The 22,004-nt window shown below is 36.3% G+C and overlaps 2 protein-coding genes across 2 annotated transcripts; both read left to right on the top strand.

Annotated features, from left to right (window-relative positions):
* Positions 1-4,352: 4,352 nt before the first annotated feature.
* On the top strand, positions 4,353-5,627 carry LOC137707977 (F-box/kelch-repeat protein At3g06240-like). The gene has a single exon (XM_068446936.1). The coding sequence runs from the start codon at positions 4,446-4,448 to the stop codon at positions 5,625-5,627; it is 1,182 nt and encodes a 393-aa protein (XP_068303037.1). The 5' UTR covers positions 4,353-4,445.
* An 11,920-nt stretch (positions 5,628-17,547) lies between these two features.
* Positions 17,548-21,516, top strand: LOC137707731 (uncharacterized). The gene is made up of 7 exons (XM_068446642.1): positions 17,548-17,876; positions 18,099-18,224; positions 18,888-19,088; positions 20,141-20,237; positions 20,453-20,556; positions 20,749-20,800; positions 21,054-21,516. The coding sequence occupies exons 1-7, from the start codon at positions 17,662-17,664 to the stop codon at positions 21,255-21,257; spliced, it is 999 nt and encodes a 332-aa protein (XP_068302743.1). The 5' UTR covers positions 17,548-17,661; the 3' UTR covers positions 21,258-21,516.
* The last annotated feature ends 488 nt before the right edge of the window (positions 21,517-22,004 follow it).

Here is a 22,004-nt window from a genome sequence, read left to right as displayed (position 1 = left end):
CCCACAACCTCCAATGAATTTTCTGATCCTCCGAACCATTCCCCCACCAAAAGTGGGCCATAAGTTGATGTAATTCATCACAAAAAGTCTTCGAGAGCAAGAAACAATTCATCGCATAAGCCGTGAGGGTTTGGGCAACAACCTTTATAAGAAGTTCCTTCCCCGCACTACTCAAAAGATTACTTTTCCACCCATTAAGCCTTTGCATCACTCTTTCCTTGATATATGAGAAGGTTTGTTTTTTATTCTTCCCCACACATGTCGGCAACCCCAGATATCTTTCATGCCGTTCTACCAACTGAACTCCAAGGAAACCTGCTAACATTTGTTTGTCATACTGGAGCACATTCGCATTAAAAGCTACACTACTCTTATCGAAGTTCACAGATTGGCCCGAAGCTTGAGAGTAAATATCCAGTATATGTTGAATCACCGCACATTCGTCCACATTTGCTCTACCAAAGAGAAAATTATCGTCGGCAAACAAGAGGTGTGAATCGGGGAGCTTCCTTACACAGCTGAATACCACTTAACTGCCTTAATTGCTCATTCTGTGTAATGAGTGCCGACAAGCCTTTAACACATAAAAGAAACAAATAGGGTGATAAAGGATCCCCTTGCCGTAGCCCACGTGACGGAATCAAATATCCACTCGGTTGCCCATTGATTAGGAAGGAGTATGACACCAACTTAATGCACGCCATCACCATTTTTATCCAATCGGTATCAAACCCCAACATTACCATTATAGCTTCCAAAAAGCACCACTCTACTTGATCATAGGCTTTACTGAGATCAAGCTTAAGGGCAAAGGAACCCTCCCTACCATTCCTCTTATTATGTAAATAGTGCCCAATCTCTGCCACCATAAGAGAATTATCCGAAATTAATCCTTTAGGCACAAACGCACTCTGATTAGTCAAAATAATCGTGGACATCATGCCTTTAAGATCATTAGCAATCACCATAGCACCAATTTTGTAGAGCACATTACACAAACTAATGGAGCGTAATTGTGACATATCTTGTGGCTCATTCACCTTTGGAACCAATACAACGTGAGTGAAACAAACTTCCTTACTTAAATAGCCAGACTGCAGAAAAGATCGAACCGCCTCCACCATCTCTGGACCCACAATATGCCAAAATTGTTGATAGAAGAGTGGGGACATGCCATCCGGTCCCGGAGATTTTGATGTGTGGATTTGAAAAACAGCCACCTTAATCTCCTCTACGGAATAAGGTTGTAACAACACCTCATTCATTTCCAGAGTAACTCTCTGCGAAACAGCCCCTATCACCTCTTGAACGGCATTAGAGAGAACCCCTTGTGTCCGAAAAATGCACCTAAAATAATCCACCACCGTATCCTCAATACCTTTTGGCGAGTCATACCACACCCCATTATCTCCCCGTAAGCCCTTAATGGTGTTTTTCCGCCGCCTATTCGAAGTGCGGTTATGGAAGAACCTTGTAGTCCAATCACTTCCTTCAACCACTGAGTTCTCGCCCTCTGCCGCTAAAAGGTTTCTTCTTTACCAAGTAAATTATCTAGCTCTTGCATCAACTCTCCCCTACATTCATGCAGATCCGGTGAAGGAGGATGCTAAAAAAAAACCCTCAATTTATCTCTCACCTTCGTAATCTCCATTGTAGTATTCCCAAAGGAAGTACGTTGCCACTCTAATAACGTCATCCTAGTGGCTCTAATTTTGTCGCACACACGGGTCAATGGTGAACCCCTCCGCTGCACACTCCAAGCAGCTGCAACCATTTCTTCCCTCCTGTAACCACATCTTCTCAAACCGAAAACTGCAAAATTTCCAAGGGGTGCCACCCACCGAATTCCAAATCTCCACCACAATAGGCAAATGGTCAAATTTGGAAGGGTTGAGGTGACAAACCTTAGAATGCGGAAATAACTGTATCCAAGTTTGAGTAGCAAGCGCACGGTCAAGGCGACACCAAACCTCATCCTCCATGTTATATGTCCAAGTGTATTCACTACCAACAAATCCCAAATCCACCAGTTCACGGTCATGTATTGCCTCTCGAAACCCATTCATCTGACTCTCCCTTCTCCCAGCCCACCAAGTTGTTCTGACTAACTCAACACCTCATTAAAATCCCCCACACATAACCAAGGAAGAAAACTTTCCCGACTTAACGTTGACAACAACGTCCATGACAAGTGATGCTCCGCTTTATTCGGAAACCCATAGAAACCTAGTTTCAAGAATGAATAGCTTAATTAATAATAGTAATGTATTTTTGAATGCCATTAAGGATGATAGATCCATTAAGGGACCTGGATGGTCCTAGGACCACCTGGAAGCCCAGATAAGTGATTGTGAAGATCTTCCTCAATTATTTATTAACACATGTTTATAAACTCAACTTTTTTAGCTTTGTTGTCATAAATTTATTGTGTCAAACAATAATTGAGGCCACAAATAGATCATAGCCATTTTAAATGGAGAGGATTTGATTTTGTGAATTAGGTAGTATCTTAATAAAATTGTCCATCGTTTGAGAAAAAAATTAAGTAAAGCAAATTGGTCGGCTTTTCTATCACTGCCCTTCGATATAACCGCCCTTTCCAAAACAACAACCAAATCATACATTTTGATAGAATTATGAAAATAAATACCAACCACTTTGTAAGACGTCCTCTACAAATTCTCAGAAGGAATCTTTCTCAAAATAGGCCATCTTAACCTCCAAAATACCAAAAATGTCCAGAAACATCAATCTAGGAAAGCTGCACGTTGGGCCTTAATTTCATCGCCACGGTCAAACGGCCTGGTATAAAAATCTAGAATTTTGACACAATCATCTTGAAAGGCACATGAACATCCTCCAATTGGAATTACTCCAAAATTCATCTGTTTGATCACTTTTTGCTCTAGAGGAAATCGAATGTCCTACATTGAAAATATATAACAAAGTATCAAAATTCTACCAAAATAACCAATAAATTAATACCAAGATTAGGGTAAAATATATAGTATAATATTGACTCATCACGGCACCTCCATGTCTGCATGTAGACAACCTCCCCCAGCTTGATCAATGAATGTTTCCGAGCATGAGGTTGAGGAAGAACCACCGGTTTCACCAAATGAGGCACTGGAGTACTGATTTTCTGATGGTTAACTTGAATGAGATCGTGGCGGATGGTGGAATTAATGTTGATATCAATTTGGTTGGGGACATCAGCAATTATAAGGTAAAACTTACCCGATTTAAATGAGGAAGGGGATTATATGGAAATGGTGGTTGACTCTTTGGAGTTGATTCCACAAATTAGTACCATCACATTCAATACTGGCAGGACTATGGAGAACAATTTACTTGCAGCGGAGATTTTGGAGAGAATGAAGTACACTTACCTGCTTCCAATAAACAGTTGACTTTATTTGGAATTAAATTACAAACTACTACTCCAATGGAAGTGGGGACAGCTAGACCTTTATCTAATGAAGTTTGGGGTGGAAAAACTAACAAGAAAATTATTCATACCATACCAGTTGGGCCACGGATTGGGAACCAGCTGGACTTTGGTCATTCTCAGCATGTTTCAACGAGTTACAATGTACAGACTATTGTCGATAGCACAGAGAATGGGTTGTTCAGTTTGAGTTCTCTTTCGGATCAGATCCTTTATATTGGTGGTGTGGATGTTATGTTTGAAAGGGACTCAAGTATCTCGCTTACTGCAATGAATCGCCAAGAAGATGATAGCTCTTTGTTGGGTCCGATAATCAACGACATTCAAGTTTTACTTCAAGTCTTCGCTCGTCCAAAGCTGAATCATGCCTGTCGTGAGGCCAATCAAGCCGCACATAGATTGGCTCATCCAGGAGCTGTAAGACAGCTCGAGGGGTCATGGTTCAAGGAACCACTAAGTTTGGTCTCAGATATTTTGATTGATGACACTCAATGTAATTTGAATTGATTTTATGTGCTTTTTCTTTGAGGATAGTTACGTTTATGCAGGACACTCCTTTTTTCATTCAACCAGTTGAAATTCCCAACAAGATTTTTATCGAGGCCCATCTATGCATCCTATCCTCATTTTGTACGATATTGTACTTTTTCTCAAAAAAATGTAGATTAAAAGGTAAAATTTGAATGGCTTTGTATCAATAAACAAAATTAAAAAGATAGTAAAATTTGAATGTTTTATCCTCCATAAAACTCGAAATTGACTGGATCGCCTTTATTTTCTTCCATAGCTAAATATGTTGTGGTTGTGGAAGCCCATGTTTATTTAGTACTGTTAAATTTTGGCATCTTATATGGTAATATGCTTAATAATTGAATCTTGATCTACCATGCCTTAGGGACTTGTAGTTTGATTTAGTTTGGCTCTCAAACTGGTGGTGTTCTTTTCTGTGTATTTATATACATGTTAAGAGTTCCTATGGGACAGAGTTGCCGAAATGTTCCAAATGCGTGAAAGTGAAACTCCTGAAGACAGGGTGGTCGAAATCTTGTCCAGGTTGTCGCCCAAGTCTCTGTTACGATTCAAATGCATATGCAAGTGTTGGTGCACTCTTATAAATAGTCCAAGTTTTGTGGCCAAACACCTCAGCAATTCCTTGGACAAGAAACTCTCATCCTCCACTTGTATCCTTCTCAACCGTTCTCAGTTTCACATTTTCCCGGATCAGAGTTGGAAACGTGAAGTTTTATGGTCCATGATTAATCTTTCCATTGATAGTGATGTGCACAACCTTCATTATGATGTTAAGCCCTTAAATATACCGTTTTCAAGGGATGACCATAATCCTGTACAGATTCACGGGTATTGCAATGGCATTGTATGTCTAATAGAAGGGGATAATGTTCTTCTATGCAATCCTTCAACGAGGGAATTCAGGCTACTTCCCAATTCATGCCTTCTTGTACCCCATCCCGAGGGAAAATTCGAATTGGAAACGACCTTTCACGGAATGGGTTTTGGCTATGATTGCAAAGCTAATGAATACAAGGTTGTGCAAATTGTAGAAAATTGTGAGTATTCAGATGATGAGCAAACATATCAACATTGTATTGCTTATCCTTACACGGCTGAGGTATACACCACGGCTGCTAACTTTTGGAAAGAGATCAAGATTGATATATCAAGTTCAACCCATCCCTATCCCTTTTCTGTGTACTTGAAGGGATTTTGTTATTGGTTTGCAACGGATGGCGAAGAATGCATACTTTCATTTAATTTAGGTGATGAGATATTTCATAGGATACAATTGCCTTCTAAGATAGAATCCGGTTTTAACTTTAGTGGTCTTTTTCTATATAATGAATCTATCACTTCTTATTGTTGTCGTTATGATCCAAGTGAGGATTCTAAATTATTTGAAATATGGGTAATGGATGGGTATGGCGGTGTTAAGAGTTCATGGACAAAACTCCTAACCGTTGGTCCCTTTAAAGGCATTGAGTATCCATTGACACTTTGGAAATGTGACAAGCTTCTTATGGTTGCCTCCGGTAGAAGAGTCACGTCTTATAATTCTAGTACTGGAAATTTCAAGGATCTTCATATTCCTCCAATTATGCATCAGATTACAGATTTGCAAGCTCTTATTTATGAGGAAAGTCTTGTTCCAATTAAATGAGTTGAGGGCAAAGTTCCATTTTCTTTTATTTAATTTGTATGCATGGTATAAGGCTTGAGTTTGCATCTTCTAATTTTGCTCTGTGGCCTTTGTACTATGTTTGTTTATCATGAGCTGGCTTTATTTTTCGGCTTTCCAGATTTTGTCAGTGTTCTAAAAAACAGCCTAGGCGGCCGTCTAGACGCTGGGTGGTGGTAACCCGAGGCGTTTTCTTGAAAATCGGCTGGGCTCTAGGCAGCGCCTAGGTGGGCTAGGTGGGCTAGGCAAGGCTAGGCGGTTTTTTATTTTTATTTTTAATGAAATTAAAAAAAAAAAAAATCCTATCCAAATCTAAGGGGTTTAAAATTGTGAATTTGTTGTACATGTGTCATCTTACAATACTCCTCACTATGGTTATATGGCATATATGCTTAAATTACGGTGAATAATTTACGACGAAGAATGTGCTAGACCAAACACCTTTTTGGACTTATTGGATACTCTTTTTGCATTTTATTATTCTTATATTATCTTATCCATGGATTTCATACAATTAAATTTTGAACTTGTTGGATACTCTTTTTGTAAGTGTCAATATGCATTTATTTACAAGATATACAAGAAATTTACCTAAATCCGCATAGGCCTCGCCTAGCCACCTATGTGCTAAGTACCAGTCAGCTACCCGACTAGCGCCTAGCGTTTTTTAGAACCTTACATTTTGTAATGCTATTCTAATTGAAAGTGTGATAACAACTTTTCAGAGTTAATCAGTATTCCCCACTTTTTTTTTTTACTTCGAAATTCCCTTCTTACAACCTAAACTTTTTACCCATTTAACATAATTAAGTTAAACTTTCTGCGCAAGAGTGCACACATTTATAATTAAAATCCGGGGTGCTAAAGAAAATTTAGGCAATATATGAATTGATTTTATATTATATGTTCTATCATTTTCTTAGCATATTTTAGTAATTATTTTGATGAAATTTTTCTACTTTGATTTATATTTTCAATATAAGACATGCAAGATGAATTTTTGAGTGATTCCATTTGAAGGATATTCGTGAGTCTCTCAGCTTGTTCATAGCAAATTTTTAGATTTTTCTACCAAGTGAATAATTTATGACGAAGAATGTGTTTGGCCTTTTTGGCATCCAAGAAGGTGTTTTTTGACAGCGAGCCGTTCTTTAAATATTTTCAAGACATTTTAAGTTTTAAAAAGAGTCATCTTGGGCCTGTTTTGTAAGTGTCTAAGGCCCAAAATGTGGCTGCTTTTGTGGTTGGGCAGGTTTCCCATTATTGAACAAAAGCAGCCGGGCAGGTTTCCCATTATTGAACGTGGCTGCTTTTATAGCTGGGTAGATTTCCCATTATTGATTAGGATTATGCTTCCTAGTTTATCTTTAACTTATTATGTTTCCTAGTTTTGTTCTAAGACATTTTCAAGGAAATTTTTTATTTTGTAGTAGTATAAATAAGGCTATTTAGCCATTACGGTTCTTAACGCATTACTTTGGAGAATTCAGCTTAGAGAGCTTTTGACGATTCAAGTTTATTTACAAGATGTTTTTTTACCCATGTTCTTAATAATTTTTGCTTTATGGTTGTGTGTAACTAATCTCTTTTGCTAGGGCAAGGTGTGGTTTCGTTTTAGTTTACTTGTGATATTATGCATGCATGTTTTAAATTATTAATCGCCGTGTTTGAAACTATCCATTTGTGTTAATACTTAGCTACCATTATGATATTTAGAAAAGTAATTTGATACAATTTTGGTCGGAGTCGGTCCCTGAAATTGACGAAACTTCTTGTGGTTAATAATTGTAATTTCACTTAGAATGAATACCACGTCTTAATAGTTGCATGGTTTTTCAAAAGATTTTCATAAAACTTAATGAGTTTTGCATTTTTAGATTTGAGCTTAACACCATAAACGGATTGCATGTTTGATATACGTTCTATATTGGGGCTCCAAGTAGAGCATACTTTAGGAAAACCTAACCTTCAAAATATGCATATGTAAGTTATAAGTAATTGGAAAAACTACATAGGATTGTTAATGTGACGATGAAACCCTAGTGCTTTACAACTTTATTTTCAACGACTCTTTTATTTTGTTTTCCTTACTTTCTCGATATCTTTAATTGTTTTAATTAATTTGTTTTCATTATTTTTAAAATGCCAAAATCAACATTTTTAAAATTTTGTTTAAAATAATTAATTAATATTTGGCTTTAATATAAATTGTTTTAACTAATCCATGTTGAGAACAATCTTGCATGAGCATTCTTACTACAACTACTTTGTTTTCTTGTAAGTATTTTTAAGTGTTTTTATCCTTATTTTTGCAGGTAGTAAAAATCCTATTAATAACAAAGAATATTTATAGCCCTTTAGCCTTTGACAATAGTTTGTAAAATACAGAACGGATATAATATGTGAAAGATATGTTCGTGTATTATTCAACAGCGTTGCCAAAAATTTACTTTGAAAAATTCTGCCATTTTTTATTTTAATATTTATTTAAATAAATTAATCATTTTAATTTATAAAAAAATATGAATTGAATACGTGAATTTTATATGTATTATTGAAAATTGTGTTGACAATAACATGCACTAAATGTAAGATCCCACATCGTCCAGAGAAGTGATCCTTATATGTATATTATCATCCCTACCTAGCACGAGGCTTTTTGAGAGCTCACTGGCTTCAGATTCCATGGGAACTCCGAAGTTAAGCGAGTAGCGCGCGAGAGCATTCCCAGGATGGGTGACCCATCGGGAAGTTCTCGTGTGAGTTCTCAGAAACAAAACCGTGAGGGCGTAGTCGGGGCCCAAAGCGGATAATATTGTGCTACGGTGGTGGAGCGAGCTCAGAAAATGGTTCCCCCAGGCTGGGATGTGACACTAAACGTGAAATGTAGGTACATACATGTTTAAAACGTGTATTGTATGTTAGACTTTTTTTAAAAAGTGTAATTTAACGAATCATCAAAATGTGTTCGAAAAATGGAAGTATTTTGATAAAATAAGTACGTCCATAATGCGCGGATTAACAAACTATGCCTGTAACCTCCTACCAATAAAACAACAAAAATTAAAAAAAAGAAGAAGAAGATAGATTTGATGAATAATAACATTTTGAGCGTCGAAAATGGCACGCATTTCATGAGTTTATTAATTTAAAATCTTCAAGCAAAAGAATGAGTCTATCCACCATCTAGTATTACTGCATTAAAATGTGAGAATGCGAAGAAATGACCCACATGTAATGTTTAGCAATGGACTACTACTCCCATATCTAATTGGTTTTTAGATCAATACACAGCCCATAAGAAATGGTTGTTGAAACAGAAATAGTTGTGAATTGGTTTTTTGGCCAAAATGGTTTTTAAAATTGGTGTAACTTCTCAATTTGGTCTTTGACAATGAAATTCAATAAATGTGGTCCTTGAATTTGTTCACCGAAAGTCATTTTGATCATTTTGTAAAAAGTCTGTCAGTATCCTCGTTAATTGTCACGTGAATGGCCACGTAACCACATTTTAAAGGTATTTTTGCCAAACAAAACGCTCAATTTAACGAGGATATTAATAAATTTTTCATGAAATTAAATTTGTACATCAAGAAAATAAAAAATAAAGATGATTTTCACACATCATTCTTAACCTTTTATACACCCTTTTTTGTAATTTTGGTCATACAATTGAAGAAATCAAATAAAGAATTAACAATATATATATATATATATATATATATATATATATATATATATATCAAGCAGTTAAGTAAATTGCATTCACAATTTATGAAATCACAACTTGAGGTAATCAATTCATATTGCAAATATAATCATGGTTTCAAAGTCTTCTCTAGCTAAAACGAGTTTAGCTCCTCATGTTCGCAAAACAAAGATAATTAAACTTAAACATTGAAAACAAAGGATTGAATACACCTAGAAACGCTCCAACAATCCGATCTTGAATGGCAAGCACGTCCTAAGGTCCTCCTTCTTCTTCTTCACTGCGGCACAAGTTGTGGGTGAAGGTTTGAGTGATGAATTGTATGAAAGAATGGCCGAAAGTATGAATTGGTATCTGAATGGGTGCGGCAAGGCTCTTTATTTATATGGGAAGGAAGGGCACGGCTAGGAATTAATTTGGGAAAGGTTTAAGACTCCATATCCTCCAAGAAAAGGGTGACAAATCAGAATCCCAAGAGGAAAAGGGTGCAGCAAGGGAATTGGGAAAGGTAGAAGGCCTTGCATGGCAAGGAAAGGGAAGGAAAGGGATAGGTGGTGCGGCATCCCTCTTTGACTGGGATTAGGGCTTCTAGAACTTATATTTAAGTGTCCTAAATTAATTAGGAACCCCCCTTAACAACTGGAAATTAAGTAGGAAAAGATTAGGATTGACTAAGTCAAAATAAGGAAGTTTGACTCATGTTTCCTTCTTTGTAGCTAATTCCTTCTCTTCCAAGTCTTGAATAAATTTCTTCCATCTCATTAGTAGATTCCTAGCCTTTCTTGAACTTCAATTTCGTCCATCCACCTTGCTCCAAGTATGTGCTATCCATTCCAAACCCAAAACTGCTCCAAATTGCTCCAAATTGCATTTTCTTGCCACTTTAGCCAGTTGGACCTACAAACACACGAAAATAGCTTAAAATACTAAAATAAATAGAAACTAACTAAGTAAATGCAAGGAAATAGGCTAACAAAGTCGCATAAATATGCTTATATCAAATTCCCCCACACTTAGTTTTTGCTAGTTCTCGAGCAAAACAAAACAAACAAAACACAATCTAGACCTTCCAACATTTGCCTCAGGGATTTCAAATGAACATGACATATTAAAAATCACTACTCCCACATATTTTAGCTCTCTTTACACTTAAGCAAACACTTAACCGCAGTCACCACTCACCATCTCGCATTTCATCAATTAGAACAACATTTTGAATGTAGTAACATGCTTTAGAGAATTCCCTCAATTCCTCACTGGATATACTCTCTATTTTCACACAGATTTTCTGACTACACTCCCTACACTAGGTATATGTGAGAAGATTGATGTAAACATGTAGACTAACACTCACATATGTTATAACAAAGAAACCATTTTCTGGAATTATTAATATGAACATGTATATGATCTCATGAATGGAATGTCACTACTTAGAAGCGAGAACCAGGGATTCCATATGCTCATACCAATTTCAAACTCCATATATTGAAACACATAACAATCAAGATAGAAGTTTAAGGGTTGTAACGGGACTAGGGTATTGGCTAAAAAGAAAGGTTAAGGATAAACAAAGGTTCTTAAAGCAATAGTAAACAAAGTAATGAAATCAAAAATTAGAATTCACTTTTGATGGCAAAAACTAACTTAAAAACAAGAGGAAAATGCATGTAACACTTAGGGTCAAATTCAAACTTTTGGACCTTTTTTTCAACAACCAATACTTGTGAGTTCATTCTCACTTATTTCTCAACTCTTTTTCTTTCTTTTCACGTTTTTTTTTTCCGTGCCCTTTTACCTTCCCCTACACTTGTTTTTCTTCAAAATGTAAGTCAAAAGGAATTCCCTCTAAGTCATGCTTACCTATTCTTTAAGAACAAGGGTATGGATAGTCCTAATCTAGGCTAGGTAAGGATAATGTGGCTAACAAAGAAAATAGGCTAAATAAGGCTCAAAAGGGTTAAACCTACAATACATATGCAAAGGGTAAGGCTTTTTGGCTCTGGTTTAACTAAAAAACTTCATCTTATTGTATGTTATGCAATCAATTTTATGCTTTGAATGAAACGGGCATGAGTTCTAGTATTTGGAACTATAATGATGAAAACACATTCTAAGTAGCAACCAAGCAAAGAAATAATGAGATCATGCAACGACTTTAGAAAACAAGAAATCACAGATTAATAATTCTCCAAATAAAGTTTAGGCTCAAGTCTCTCAAGGTTGTAGTGTTAGTTTGAGTTCCTTCCTTCAAGCATTTTACAAAAAACTGATTTTTTTTTTTCCTTTTGTGATTACATATGAATTCGTAAACGACAAACTACAATTAAGCATAAACCAAAGAGCAAATCAAACCTCCATCCATGTTTGTAACTTTCTTTAATAGTCATGCAATTAAAAACCAAATCCTCATCATTGTGTTGAAAGGTACCCTAAGACACAAACAAACATCAAAAACTCTTTAAAAACGACTCTTTTTGGGTTTTTCAAAACTTTTTCAATTCTTTTTTAAAAATTTTCGTATTTCCTGTTTAAGACACATTAAAACACTTCAAAACACTCTAAAAACACTTAAAAACAGTGAGAAACAACATTAGAAGTGATAGGTGATAAATTTTGACGAAATTCATGCAAAAGTACTTTGTTTACCCCCCCCCCCCCCACACACACACACATAAACCAAACATTGTCCTCAATGTTGCAAACAAAGACTCACACACAAACAATCAAAACAACAACTAACAAATATGACTATCATGGCAAAGTAAAAGCAATAAGGAGTAGGGTTAAGAACGCAAATCTGGTTGTGGATTGTTGGAGATTCCTAGGTCTTCTTTATTCAAATGCATGGGTTGCCTCCCAAGAAGCGCTTTCTTTAACGTCTTCCAGCCGGACGATACCTCTCTTTGAACTTCATTGGAGCCCACGACATGGAATTGGTCTTTGAATGGAAGGTGATACTTGAAATGATCCAGTAATGGTTTAAATTCTAGAGTGGGTGCCTGAATCATCAACAACCTGTTAGTAGAAAACGAAATTGAAATTGGAGGAGGTGGCTTACCTATGTGCTCCAACAAGAACTCAAGGACAAACACCACTTCTTTAAAAGTTTCAGGAACTTTGCACTTGGCCAAATTTGGTGTGAGGATTGTGACTTGTCCCGTGTCATAAAATCCAACTTCTTTGGGGTTGGTTGTCTCAAGTATATCCTCTTTGATGAATTCTTGATATTCCCTACTTTGCACCTTTGGAAGGGCTTCCAAGATGTCTTTTTCACTTTCTTCTTCCTTGGAATTCATGAACCTGCAAGGAATAGAGACATTTGGTGGAATGGGGTTAGAAAGAATTGAATTTGGAACAATCATACCTAAATTGGATGGCGTAGGATCTTTAGAAAGCTGCGGCAACGGTTGTTCTTCCCTTGCCGTGGTCTTGTCCACCTCTTCTTCTTCTTGCAGCAGCTCTATACTACTTCCCAAGGTGATAGCTTCAGCGATTTCAAAATCTCCCGTTGAATTTACAATAGTTGAGTTGGAGAGTTCACTTTGTTCTTGAATTTGCCCCATGAATTCTGCAATCTCTCCAAATTGATTTTGCAATTCGCTTATCTTCTTAGCTTGGTTTTGTAAGCCTTACGTCAAAGAAGTTAGTACATCAAGAATTTTATCATTATCCATGGACATACTTGAATTCGATTGGAATTGTTGTGGGGGGGGCTGTGGTGGCTGCATAGGTCTTGAATAGAACTCCTCATATTGCTGCCAATGTCCTTCTTGTTGAACTTGTTGAGGTTTCCTCCACATAAAATTTGAATAATCACTCCAATCTGAATTGTAAGTGTTGGAAAACAAGTTGTTCCTTGATTGATTATTGCCCTGATAACCCTAAACATTGACATTATCCCAACCTCCATTCTCAATTAATTGAGGATGTTGATTAGTTTGATATCCTTGCTTATAGGACAAACCAAATGTAGGGACACATTGCATTGTGGTCCTTTCGATATGTTGTGACAAAAGAGAAGTAAGATTCGCCATTTGCGCTTGAATATTAGCAATTGCCATGTCTTGCTTCTCTAGTACCTAAAATCAACAAAACAAAACAAAATAAAAATCAGAAATTAAAACTAAAATACATGAACAGAAACAAAGGGGATTAGCAAAGTTGCTAATCCCCGGCAACGGCACCAAAAATTTGATGTGATATAAACTAACACTCAAATTAAACCCTTTTATTGACAATTGTAGTAAAGATGTAAGTAGGGATCGTTCTAGGCCAAGGATTAGGAAGGATTGCTAATCTACTCTAAACTGACTTTAAAACACAAAACTAGGCTTAAAAACACTTAACTATACTCAAAGAACTCAAAACAATCTAAAAAGACTCAAAACAACACAAAACAAGCAAATAGACTCAAAACAGAAACTGAGAGTGATTTTGGATGAATTCTAACTTAACTCTAACTCAAAACACTAAAGGAAACAAACTAAAATAGGTTCTAACTAAGTAAGACACGAAATATTAAAGGAGGGATTGGTTTTGATGAATTTAAAGTAAAACAAACAGATTTAAAGACTTAAACAACTTTGGACGAAATCAGGTGAATTTATGGGTGATAAGCTAGTTAGAGGGTCCTTTTCCACACATGATACACCTGCATATAAATTAATTTCCAGTTGCTTTTCCAATAAATCATGAACCTTAACACGCCAGATTAACCGTGAACAGCACTAATTAACCCTCAGATTTTCCTTAAGTCATTGAATTGGATGGAATACGCATCAGCAACCAAATTATTCTTCAATAGTTCCCTATATGAACAGCATAATAGAGATACAATCAAAGATCATTAAGCTTTGTGAAAATCATAAGCATTGACAAGACATTCGTAACTATGAACAACATGATACTCCTGCCAGGAATTTACTTAACACGATTGTGACTAGCAACCTCCACTATTTGTAAATATAAGTTCATAACAATTAGGTGAAAATCCCTTATATTTTAGCATCAAATTCATGCATGCAAACTAAGTAAGCCTCCTTAATCAACATACAAGAATAAGTTATCAATCAAGCATTTAAGTAAATTGCATTCACAATTTATGAAATCACAACTGGAGGTAATCAATTCATATTGCAAATATAATCATGGTTTCAAAGTCTCATCTAGCTAAAACGAGTTTAGCTCCTCATGTTCGCAAAACAAAGATAATTAAACTTAAACATTGAAAACAAAAGATTGAATACACCTAGAAACGCTCCAACAATCCGATCTTGAATGGCAAGCAAGTCCTAAGGTCCTCCTTCTTCTTCTTTGTTGCGCCACAAGGTGTGGGTGAAGGTTTAAGTGATGAATTGTATGAAAGAATGGCTGAAAGTATGAATTGGTATCTGAATGGGTGCGGCAAGGCTCTTTATTTATATGGGAAGGAAGGGCACAACTGAGAATTAATTTGGGAAAGGTTTAAGACTCCAAATCCTCCAAGAAAAGGGTGACAAATCAGAATTTCAAGAAGAAAAGGGTAACAAGGTGTGGCAAGGGAATTGGGAAAGGTAGAAGGCCTTGCACGGCAAGGAAGGGGATAGGTGGTGCGGCATCCCTCTTTGACTGTGATTAGGGCTTCTAGAACTTATATTTAAGTGTCCTAAATTAATTAGGAACCCCCCCCCCTTAACAACTGAAAATTAAGTAGGAAAATATTAGGATTGACTAAGTCAAAATAAGGAAGTTTGACTTATGTTTCCTTCTTTATAGCTGATTCTTTCTCTTCCAAGTCTTGAATTAATTTCTTCCATCTCTTTAGCAAATTCCTAGCCTTTCTTGAACTTCAATTTCATCCATCCACCTTACTCTAAGCATGTGCTATCCATTTCAAGCCCAAAACTGCTCCAAATTGCTCCAAATTGTCTTTTCTTGCCACTTTAGCCATTTGGATCTACAAACACACGAAAATAGCTTAAAATACTAAAATAAATAGAAACTAACTAAGTAAATGCAAGGAAATAGGCTAACAAAGTCATATAAATATGCTCCTCTATATATATATATATATATATATAATGGAGGTGGTCTCCAAGCTAGCTGGACTATCACGCGATAGGATAATTTTTGAAGACATTGTTGTAAAGTTAGAAAGATGAGATGATTTTTCAAAATTCTTCTACTCTTCCTCGTCAACATTATTCCAACATATATGCTGGCTGGAAACTACAAGGAATGCACATTTCCAACAAATTAAATGACTAACATGCATAAAAAACAAACAAACGCATTAGACATTACATAAAATCTAAAAGTTTATAAAGACCTAATATATAATTATATATACACAAGCACAGGAAGTAATTCGCAAGAAATTCAAGTTTAGATGTAAGTATAGTTTTCAATTTCAAATGGCATTTCAGTCAAAATGATCACTAAGATTAGCATAATTTCTCACTTTGATTCCTAAAATTAGAAATTGTCAGAAGTGATCCCTGAGTTTGTCCACCATCACTCAGGGACCACTTCTCTCGATTTCAAATTTCAGGAACCAAATTAAAGAGTCATAACAATCTCATAGATCATTTTGGCTAAAAAAACCAATTCAAACATAGCAGCAGCGGGCCCATAACATATTCAGGCAAGGGCTTGCTTTTAATAATATGTCTGGATTATATATCTAAAAAATTTATCATCTTTGTCAAAAGCTAGTACATGAAAAGAAAGAAAGAAAACAGGCTTTAAACACCCCTAGTGCTTTAGAACTTCATCAAACATACACAATTCATGAAAACAACGAAATCAATTTTGTATAGCAAAGACGAGAAGAAATAAATCGGGTGCATCCTTCATGGACCAAAAGGCCGAACACAACACACTGAAATAAATTCGGCCTAAAAAACTTTGACCACTAGTTGGATTCAGCTGAATCCATAAATCCCTCGCAGTTTTCTCAACAATCCATCATAAAAAATAAAAATTATCCAATGAATTACAGAAACAAAACAGAATCAGTACAAGATCAAACCTTTAGCTATTCATCTGACTAAATAGGAAAATAAAATTAAAAAACAAAAAAACAAAACTACCTAACTCAAATTCATCAACGGAAATCCATAGCTCAATCCGAACATACCCAATCACAATTTAGAAATAAGAAGAAATATGAATTAACAAATAAAAAAAATTGATTTTTAGAGGGACTCACCGAGTGATCGGATACGGAGGAGGCCAATTGACGAAGGTGAATTACAGGTTTTAATTTAATTGAATAAAGATGTTAATTAATTAATATGGAGTAAGAGATTCGCTTTCCCTTGACAGAGTTGAGCTCGAGGAGACCTAGGTTGAGTGACAGAGTCGAGCTAGGGGTGGTGGAGGAGACGACGAGGCAAGACAGCGAGAGAGAATTGAGTTGAGTTCGAGGACTCCAGTGACAGAGTTAAGCTCGAGGAGACCTAGGTCCTAAGTAAAACTAACGGTTCAGATTTGCTGGTAGGTTCATTTTCAATCTCGTTCATCCATTGCAATTACAAACGGGCCAATTCGGGTACCTGTTTTTCTATACCTCTGGAACCGGTCCGCCCCTAAAATTTCAAAGCCCCGGTCCGCCCCGCCTCGTTTCTCTTTTTAAAAATTAGGAACCGGCCCGTACCCGCCTCAAACCTGAATTACCCGCCCCAATCCGCTGTTTCTATACCCGTTTGCCCACCCTTATCATTGATGATTTGTCCATTTGTGATGAGTCATATGCCACATGAAACTTTGTGGTACATCATTTGTATGCAACAAAATTTACATGTCTACAATCATGCACGTGAGGCTGAATCAATGGGCAAATATGAAAAATCAAATAAGAAGAATTATACCAATGGTCCCTGAACTTTAATTCAACTAGAGAAATTGTCCCTCAACTTTAACTCAATTCGAGAAATGGTCCCTCAACTTTAACTCAATTGTAGCAATGATCATTACAATATAACTTATTTTGACAAAATTATGACATAGATGATGAAAATGACCATAAATATACATTTTGATAAGTTAAGAAACCAATAATATAAATTTTTAGTTGAGAAACCATTACTATCAATTTAATTAAAGTTGAGGATTACTACAATTTACTTTTAGTTTTATTCTTTTGCACGCATCCCATCCGATCCCGTAACCCGTTCACTGAGCCAGGTACAACGTACGAATCCAAGATCCACAACCCATACCCAAACCCAAAAGTCCAACAGCAAATCTCAACGTTTGATCACTTCGATTCTTCATTAGTCTTTCAGTCAGACAGTCCATCTCTCTCCCATTGTTTGTTCAGCAATGGCAGGATTTCGATTGGGGCAAGATGACTCGGAGATATCGCAGCAGAGCCGAGCCGCACCGCCCGATCTCGTCTCCGACGATGAACGCTCCGTCGCCGCCGACTCATGGTCCATCAAGAGTGATTATGGAAGCACTCTCGACGACGACCAGCGCCACGCCGACGCCGCCGAGGACCTCTCAGCTGCTAACCTCCGTGCCCCCTCCGAATACAGGTTTGCTCCCCTCCCCTCCACTTCCTATTTGGTTTCCAGCAAAATATATGTAAATAAAATATTAATTAATTAGTGCAAAATTAAGTTATTAAGACTAAATCTTTGAATTTCTTGTTGTATTTATGCTTTTGCAGTTCTCAATTTCGAGGAAGAATTAATAGGCTATTAGTTTAGGAACAGTTATTTCTTGTTGTATTTTTATTGATATTGTGGTACTTGCAGTTCTGACAAGGAGGAACCAGATGCTGAAGGGGTGACATCAATGCTAGGTCTTCAGAGTTATTGGGATGCTGCATATGCAGATGAGTTGGCGAATTTTCGGGAACATGGTCATACCGGTGAAGTTTGGTAAGCTTTTCGCAACTGTGCAAATTAATTTGTGATGCATTTCTTCTGGCTTTGGGGCACTGTAGACAACAGCTAAGTGGTAACATCAAGGAAATATCCGGAATCAAAGAGAACTCTTGAAGGTAGAGAGAGAAATTAGAGGGAGAAAGCTTTTTGTGTTGTTTGAGAAGATGAATCGTACAAAGTCTGGTATTCTAGAGGAATTATTATGAGCTTGTATATGTTTAAGCTAACTGTCTCTAACTAGCTAACAACCACAATTACAAAACTGTTAAGAATTAGTGAAACACTATCTTGTGAAGATCACATGGGTTAATTTTTTACTAGGTACTAATTACGTTATATGCATTTGTTGCCACTTTTCGAAGAGCCTTAGGAAAAAGATATTCATATTAGTGAGAGGAGATTGAAGAAAAACCTTTCTTAACAATATTGATATCCTTTTCATATCAACTATATAAAATGAAAGGGGGTGAATTTAAAATATTACCAGCCCTGCAAGTCACTTTTTGTAGTGATTTACCAGAGTTTGTCAACCTTTACTCCTTACTTTTATAAATCCAGAGTAGTGAGGGATTCATATTTTAGTTCCCCTTTGTGTTAAAGTGAGTAGATACTGTAAGGCGTGGAGCGTTTGATGATTTCAGTCCTCTATTTCTGTAGGTTTGGAGCTGACGTCATGGAAGTGGTCACCTCTTGGGCCAAAAGCTTATGCATTGATATTTCTAAAGGTCGCACACCAAATCATGTTGATAATAATAAGTCTGATACTGTGGAACAAGGTGATAAGTATCTCTCAGGCTGGAGTGTACTTGATATCGGGACTGGCAATGGTTTGCTTGTTCAAGAACTTTCCAAGCAGGGGTATTCTTTTATTCATTGAACTTTGTCTGGTATTATATGCTGAATTAGATTGAATTCCTGTATGGAAGCAAATAAAATGCAAACTAGGTGAATCCTGTATCAGATTGGAATGTCTAGGCTGGAGACATCTTGTTTTAACTTTAAGGTTAACAAGTTGCCCATAGATGCGAGTCTCAGTATGTATGTGCCAATTGGTTAAAGTGATTTATGCATTTAGATTCTTTAGAATGATGTAGCAGTGAAGAAAGATAACTATCAAAGATAAATAGGTAACAAACTTGATGGAAATGTGCAAATGCAAATGTCCTTAAACCCTTAAATATTTATTTGTAGTTTATAATAAGTTATAAGATTTAAATGTAGAAACTTGAAGGATCAGGAGGTGGACAGAATGTTGACTCAACCAATCTAATTTTGTGATCTCAATCAATTCATCCCTTTATTTATTTAGAACAAGTCTGCTATCAGTTTTTCACCAACCTACGTACTCTCAAGTGCCATCACTGTCACCACTGCACATACGACACCTTTGCCGCTGTTAAATCAGGCTTCCTTTACTCATATGGTTGGTTATTTTGATATGCTTCATCCTCCAAGAGTCAATTCCGTCCTAAAGGGGGCATGATATTTTGAGAATGTGCATTTGGCCTTTTTATTTGTGTTCAGTACATTTGTTAATAAGTTAACATACTGGCTAAAGTCAATTAAAAGAACCTTCCAATATTTAATCTAAAAATCTCATAAACCTTCTTTCTTCAATTGAAACTATCTTAAAATCTTATTTAAATGGAATGTTTTGCTCCAGGATCATTCCTATGTAATTATTATTGGTTATTAGGCCCCAATTCACCCTCCCAAAAATACAATTTCAATGCTTAATTTCCTTTTTTGCCTCCCTTGTTGGAGGGTTGCTGAGAAGTGCTGGGAGCCAGAGAGTTGTAAATAAAATTGAGTCCAAGATTTCATGAAAGTTCTTTGGTGAGTGAATTTCCATTGTTTCTCTAAATGTCAGAGACACCATAATGAATGAAATTCTGGTGTTTTGGGTTCAGGTTCTCTGATTTAACAGGAACTGATTATAGTGAAGGGGCGATTGACCTTGCTCGAAGCCTTGCTGATCGTGATGGATTGCCAAACATTAAATTTTTGGTATACCTCTCCTTTTGACCAATGTTTTCTGGTATGTTTAGTCTTCGGAAAAAAATTATTAGATTTCTATAATCCTTATGCCTGTATATTTCCGGTGAACGAAGTTGTATGAAGCGAATTGTTAATGTCTTCCAAATCGTTGCTTGTAGTTAAGCTATTATTTTGATACTTCCTTTCTACAATATTGTAAAATGAATTGTGTCACTATTTTTTAGGTTGATGATATTCTAGAGACCAAGTTGGAAAGGCAGTTCCAACTAGTTGTGGACAAAGGAACCTTGGATGCCATTGGATTGCATCCAGATGGTTCTAACAAAAGGTAAAAGCCAGCATAGTATGCTATGCTGCAAGCATTCTGTTACGATTATTACTCTTATTTATTTTCTGATTGATAATTCCTCTGTTTCTGTGTGAATGATTTGTCTAGTGACTTTAGTCTATCTAATTGCTCGGTGTTATTAAATAGAAGGAAAGTGGAGTTTGGAATTGCTAATTCATATTTTTTATACAGGGTAATTTATTGGGATTCAGTTTCACGATTGGTGGCTTCTGGTGGATTATTAGTAAGCATCTTCACTTTGGCTAATACTTGTTAATTAAAATTGCAGTTACCTTCATTTAGGGTGTGTTTTCAAGTGCTAAAAGGAAGAGTATAGATAATATATTTTGTTATGAACCCTAGCGCTTCTTGCCTGTTCACTTTGAAAGTGCTTGGTTTTGTTCTCTTTCTTTTCTCTTTAAATTTCTCTTTGAGAAGTTTTTGTTGCTTTCGACACTACCGGATGTTTCAATTGCTGTTGGGGAACACCATTGCAGGTGATCACATCATGTAACAGCACAAAGGATGAATTGGTGCAAGAAGTGGAAAGTTTCAATCAAAGAAATGCGACGCAGGTTCATGAAACACGCAAAGATCCTCCTAAGTTTCAATACCTTAGTCATGTCCGCACGTATCCGACATTCATGTTTGGTGGATCCGTAGGATCACGTGTTGCCACTGTGGCATTTCTCCGGAACTAAAACACTAATCGTTGCATGTTGTAGTTACATGGCTGTATGCAGTCAATGGATTTATGTTCCCGCATCGAGAAAGTGCCTGTCTGACTTTGCAAGTTCTTTTGTTTGTTTGAACACCGTGAAACACTCTGATTCGTTTTAAGATGTTTCTTCTGTCGGGTTTTCTGCGAGTTACGCAAAAATTATACAGAAAATATACATTTCGTTGTTAGTTCCTGTAATGTGTTTTGGTCTAATAGTTTACAAACTAGGTTATCGTTTCCTCTGTTCTTTGCAATTCAAATACTTTGTAAGCAGGGGAGCAGTTGATGAAGTTTTCTTTTGGGTTAAAAAGAAATATATAGTTTTTGGTCATTTGACAAACCTACCTCAAAATTTATTTTCCTCAATCCTTCTTCGTGAAACAACACAAATGCTAAATCACATTGACCTCTTGTACACCTTGTTCAATCCAACGACTAGGAATAATTAAGGGTATGTGGGGGTGGGAAAATTACTTCCCAGACAGGTCAGCATATTTCGAAAAAAGTTTAAAGTTGATCATTTTTCTTAAATAATAAAAGGCCCATTAATTCTCCCTCTTCCTAATCATCTAAATTTGAGTCACACTGTTGTACATGCATGATTTAACTCTGTTTTATTCATTATAACAATATTGATCTAAAGACACAATTAAAAGGGCATTAGATGATGAAGATGTATGCTAAATACACAATTGTATGGGTCGACCAAGTGTTTGATGAAATGTCT

The sequence above is a fragment of the Pyrus communis genome, chromosome 11 (genome assembly GCF_963583255.1).
Source record: "Pyrus communis chromosome 11, drPyrComm1.1, whole genome shotgun sequence".
In the NCBI taxonomy this organism is placed as follows: domain Eukaryota; kingdom Viridiplantae; phylum Streptophyta; class Magnoliopsida; order Rosales; family Rosaceae; genus Pyrus; species Pyrus communis.
This window is presented reverse-complemented; position numbering and strand designations above follow the sequence as displayed.

Coding starts and splice junctions, on each gene's coding strand:
- LOC137707977 (XM_068446936.1), top strand. CDS start 4,446: ATGTTCCAAATGCGTGAAAGTGAAACTCCTGAAGACAGGGTGGTCGAA.
- LOC137707731 (XM_068446642.1), top strand. CDS start 17,662: ATGGCAGGATTTCGATTGGGGCAAGATGACTCGGAGATATCGCAGCAG. Junction 18,225..18,887: donor GGTCATACCGGTGAAGTTTG/GTAAGCTTTTCG, acceptor CTATTTCTGTAG/GTTTGGAGCTGACGTCATGG. Junction 20,238..20,452: donor TGCCAAACATTAAATTTTTG/GTATACCTCTCC, acceptor ACTATTTTTTAG/GTTGATGATATTCTAGAGAC.